The sequence below is a fragment of the Lotus japonicus genome, chromosome 4, assembly GCF_012489685.1.
Source record: "Lotus japonicus ecotype B-129 chromosome 4, LjGifu_v1.2".
In the NCBI taxonomy this organism is placed as follows: domain Eukaryota; kingdom Viridiplantae; phylum Streptophyta; class Magnoliopsida; order Fabales; family Fabaceae; genus Lotus; species Lotus japonicus.
The window spans coordinates 68,717,547-68,722,716 of record NC_080044.1 but is presented as its reverse complement, the minus strand read 5'-3'; the positions used below and the strand labels follow the sequence as shown (position 1 = coordinate 68,722,716).

Here is a 5,170-nt window from a genome sequence, read left to right as displayed (position 1 = left end):
TGAGAAGGACGAGGAAGTTAATAAAAGTGCAGGTAATGGATGTGAATATAAGTACATGGATACGCATTGGCTAAGGAAATAGAGATTAAAGTTGCTACTCTGTACTCACAAATTTAGGTACATGATTTGTTTCTTTTAAAATGCTGGTATAATAATGGATACTATAATATTAATATCTATCATAAGTACTAGAAAATTAGTAAATTGCTTCTTATATATTATCTTTTTTTTTTGGCACATCGGAAAATAACTTCTTATATATTATCAACAAGAACTATATCATAATGAAAAAGGAAAATAATTGAAAACAAAGAAATGAGGTCATGCTTTAATATCTGCACTGTACTACATAAAGATTAAGTGAATCTTTCAGCTGCCTTCCCAAAAACAAAAGAGGCGAAAATTGGTGTCACTCTTAAGCATGAGAAATACAAAGTTCCTAAAAGAATGAAGAAATAAACGGTTTGTGGATTTATAAAAAGTAATTAAAAAATGAAGTGTTCTCTGTTAGTCACTAGTCCTTTGTTCTCATCATTTACTTGTTGCCGCCACAAGAAGTGCCCTCTACCCTGCCATGACCATAGCTTCCATTTTTATGGTCAACTATGAAGCTTCTTTATTTTTTTTGTCAATGAAGTTTCATTTAGTTTGTTGCTGGAATTGGGTTTCTTGGGCTGGGCAATCCCATGTAGGCAAGCCTGGGAGACATCCTGACTTTTGGGCTGGGCCTGGGTGAAGGAATTGGGCAACGTTTATTGAGTAATGCGGAAGTGGGTCTTGGGGACAAATTGACTTGTTCCATTGCTCTTGATTGCAAGTGTTCAGGATAGTCCCTTACACACCCAATCCTAGGTCCAGCCCCAGTGGACCACTTGCAAGACAACCTCTTGGATAGGTTAAATACACCACCATCATCATTTTCATGAATTGTCACCATGTTGCTATCATTCACATTAATTGCTGATGAAGGACCCATAGTTTGTTGTGATTCATTAGTGGCAATAAATGAAGGAGTATCATCATCTATGGCACATCTCTGCAAGAAACAAGACAAACAAACATTAATAATTTTTTCTAAGAAATCAAATCAAGCAAGTGCATGATTGAATAATTTATTCTTAAGCTAACATCAATTATGGAAACAAGCTTTTGTGAGTAGCTTCGAGATGTCAGAATTGATTCTGATGAAATAGAAGACGTTAAACATACTATTTTCTAGGGAGCAAAGTGTTACCTTTACATTGGTGAGATCTACATTGTGCTCCTCAAGAAAGCTTATAAACTCCTTGAAGTTCTCCTCTGTTGGGTGGTAGTGACCACTATATGGCCAAATAGCCTGCATTTTTGTATCATAAGTTAGCAAAATTGCTTCTGAGAACCAAATATAAGTATACTGCATGTTTAGAAATTCTTTTTCAATTCGAATTTAAAGTCAAAACCGATTCTGAGGTGAAACTTATGTGAGTAGCGTCTAGGTCCTAGAACGGATTCTCACAAAAGAGAAGCTAATCTAAACATGCTTATAGTAATGAACCTAATGATGATGTATGGATTGTGAAATAGAGTTAAATCTGTACCTCAAGAACACCCTCATGGGTCACCATTCTTCCAGCTGCTGTGGTTGCACCCCCAGCAAGAAAGCTAGAGTGCTGAAAAGTACCCTTTTGTTTTCTCCCCACATACAAGGCCCTTGTGGTGCTCAGAACAAATATCCATTTCGATTTCTCATCAGTATCCACAAGCCTCCCATCCTGTCTGAACACCAGCTTTCCCTTTTCAACAATAACTTCATATTCTTCTCTTTCATTCTGCAATCGAAACAACACACAAAGATAAATAACATTAGATATAAGATATATAGGCTTATGAGATCTTCTAAAATCCAACTTAGGATTAATTGTTTAGAGATGATAACTTACTGGTCCAAGATACTTAATGCACTGGCGATGCAGAGTGTTCCTTGGGCATTTCTCAAGATTTACTTCTTTGCCATCTCCAATATCCAACCTACATATTATGAAAAACATAACTAATCATCATCCAGAACCTTATCTTCTGTTTTACCATCTTAGAACCTTCATCATAATTACACTAAAGAAGAAATAGATATCTCAGAACAAGAGTTTACCAGTAGAAAAATGGTTGAGTGCTTTGGCTATCAAACCAAATATCATAATACAAGTGCAGGTTGTGTCCATAGCGATGACGTGGGTCAATCTGTACAACAAACAAACAAACAAAGAATTGGCTCTATTAATACCACTAGATCCGAAACAAAAAAAACTGTTCTTCAAGCACCTTCTGGGAAAAGCTTAATAGAAAAATGATTCAGAAGGGTTCAGATTCAAGCACTTACAGCTTCAAGCCAATGTTGCAGTGCTAGTTTTTGTGCCTTTTCATCCTTAGATAAACCTTTACCAACCTGTAGAAGAAACTTTTGAGATTAGTACCAACTAGGGAACAAAATAACATAAGACAATCACAAAAGGTGCCTCAAATTTGGGAAAATCTTAATATAGCATGTTGGGATCAGTTCATTTTTTCTCAGAATCAATTCTAACACTCATAAGCTTCTTTCCAAATTTGATTTTGACTTTAGAATCAAGGATTTCCAAACATGTACTAAATTATCACAAGTCACAACATTGGATAGTACCTTAGCTACTCTTGTCTTGGCCCTTGTCCACCTTGACACTGCTGAAGCTGGCTTCTGAACATTGAAGAACGAAACAGAGCTTCGTTTAAGAGCAGCAAAGTCCAACGCTTTCCACCACAACTCCTCCACCACCACGGCACAATCAGCAAGGTTTCTTCTTGTGCGGTAACTCTTGTACACTTTTTGAAGCTTAGTTGCAGCAGCATCAAGCTCAGAAACGGGTCTAGGGGAAGAGAAAACCACTGGTTCAGGCAGAGAAACTGAAAGCATGGACACAGCTTTACACTTGAATTCAGTTTTGCTCCCAACAACAGCATCTGGGTCCATGTTGTTCTGATTCTGCTCTTCCATTTCTTTAACAAACGAGAGGCTTCTTTGAGTGATCACATGTTCTGGTCTTAAAATCAATGTCATGTCTTTGGAAGCGACAATTTATCTATCAGCTTCAAGACAGAGAGTGATGTATGTGTGAATGAAGATATATATCTATCTAACTCTGGTTTTGTTATGGTGAAGATTGAAGAAGATGGGTCTATCACAGTGGCTACCTTTGCTTATATATAGGCTCTGAGGTGCTTTGAATTGTGGAAAAAATTAGAAGCAGGTTTTGAATTCCAAACTGAGAATCTGGTGGCAGCACGCAGGACACACTAGTTGTTTGAAGAATTCAAAGCGTGGTGGTTTGGTTTGAATTCTCGTTTTTCAGCTCTTGTGTCTTTGATTTGAGGGAGTGTACGTAGATGGATATTTAAGGGCACCCACCCCAGAAAGGTAAATGCTGCTGGCGGTCAAACAAAGTAAGCTTTTGGGAGGTTCCATGAAGAAACCACCAGCTGCTTTCTTTTACACACACATATCATGAATTTTTTTTGCTTTTTTTCGATTCTCACTCGCCCACCACAATTATTAATCATCTCAACTTGATTATTTACGCTGAGTCGTAAGTAGCGTATTACAAAATATGTTTCATTCTGATTGATGATAATCGAATTCTTAACTATATATCAAGACGAATTAATAACCGCCATGCAAGAGCTTGTGGTTAATTTCCTTAACTTCAAAATGGTCAAAACTCATTAACTCCGTGTGTGTGTGTATATATATATATATATATATATATATATATATATATATATATATATATATATATATAGTGCGGTGTCCTTCTTCAAAAGGGTTTACTATTTTTTTTCCTCGTGCTATTTTAGTATTTTTCCGTAGTCAAATGCAGAATTCATGGAAGACCAAAGAATTCAGAAATAACAGAGAACCTTCCTATCCATCAATGAACCATTTAAGTGCAGAAATCAAACAACATCATTAGATCCATCTTGAGACGTAAAAATTACTGAAGTAGATTTAATTTGATAATGATTAAACTTTTGTCAACATGTTTAAGGAGTACAACATCTATGCACATATGCATGGCTTGTTCATGTTCAAAAAAAATATGCATGGCTTGTTGGTAAAATAAAATACTGCAACATGAAAAAAATTTAGATTATATTAAGTGGTATAAATTATTTCAAAGACAACAAAATTAAGTAAATGAAATAAAAAATACAAAAATGTTCAATTTTTTTTGTAATTTGTAGAAATCTAAAAGTTTAATTTAATTGATAAAGATAATTTGTATAAGTGATGTATTATATGAGTAGATTAGCAAAACTAAGTTGTCATGGTAGTTGACCTGTCGGCAGTACGGCATGTTTGGTTATCCGATTTCGAAGGGCAGCTGGTTTTTTTTATGCAACTTGCTGCATCCTCCCTGCTGTCAACGCTTAACTAATTATAGTGCAAATACATAATTTAATCAAACAGCTTCTGTCAATCCTGTCCTAATTTTCTGTTTTCTATAGTTTTGTATCAATAAAATAGTCTAATTATTATCTAATTGCGTGAAAACTGATTAAGCTAGCACACTTTCTTTTTTGACAAAGAATAGGCCTATATACACAACTATTGCAATTATATTAGATATATATTCACACCTTATTTTTAGGTGTGGAAATGGGGAAGAAAAGAAAGATAGGAAGAAAGAAGAGAGAAAGTAAAGATGTAATAATGAATTTAATTGATAGAGAAAAGTGAAATATATAGAAAATGAAGGTGAAAAGAGATGGAAAGAGGTGATAACTCATTGCAATTATATTAGGGTGCTTGTTGTGGTACCTTGAGTCAATTCAATGCGTGGTACCCAAAATAAGTTAAATTAGTTGTAAAAACTTGTATATCCGTTAAAAGGTTCGATTTTATTAGATCATAGTAATGTAGTATTCTATTGCCAGAGATGTGAAATTTGTTTGTTGTGTTTTTTAACCTTTGTTCTTCCGTCAAATATGGTCATTTAACGCGCATCGCCACTATCGTCATTCTTCGTCACTACTTATCCATTTTTCATTAAAAAATGAATTATATGGAATAAAGTTAATTCAAAAGTAAAGTAAAATTTAAAAATGTAAAATCTACGTTGAACAACATAGTAATAATCTATTAAATAACTTAATGTGGATA

At 34.7% G+C, this 5,170-nt stretch overlaps 1 protein-coding gene across 1 annotated transcript; it reads right to left on the bottom strand.

Moving 5' to 3' along the window:
* Window positions 1-301: 301 nt before the first annotated feature.
* LOC130710882 (IQ domain-containing protein IQM1-like) lies at window positions 302-3,472 on the bottom strand. The gene is made up of 7 exons (XM_057560267.1): window positions 2,657-3,472; window positions 2,357-2,422; window positions 2,129-2,217; window positions 1,920-2,007; window positions 1,578-1,808; window positions 1,235-1,336; window positions 302-1,036 (listed from the first exon to the last, which is right to left on the bottom strand). The coding sequence occupies exons 1-7, from the start codon at window positions 3,068-3,070 to the stop codon at window positions 644-646; spliced, it is 1,383 nt and encodes a 460-aa protein (XP_057416250.1). The 5' UTR covers window positions 3,071-3,472; the 3' UTR covers window positions 302-643.
* Between the last annotated feature and the right edge of the window lie 1,698 nt (window positions 3,473-5,170).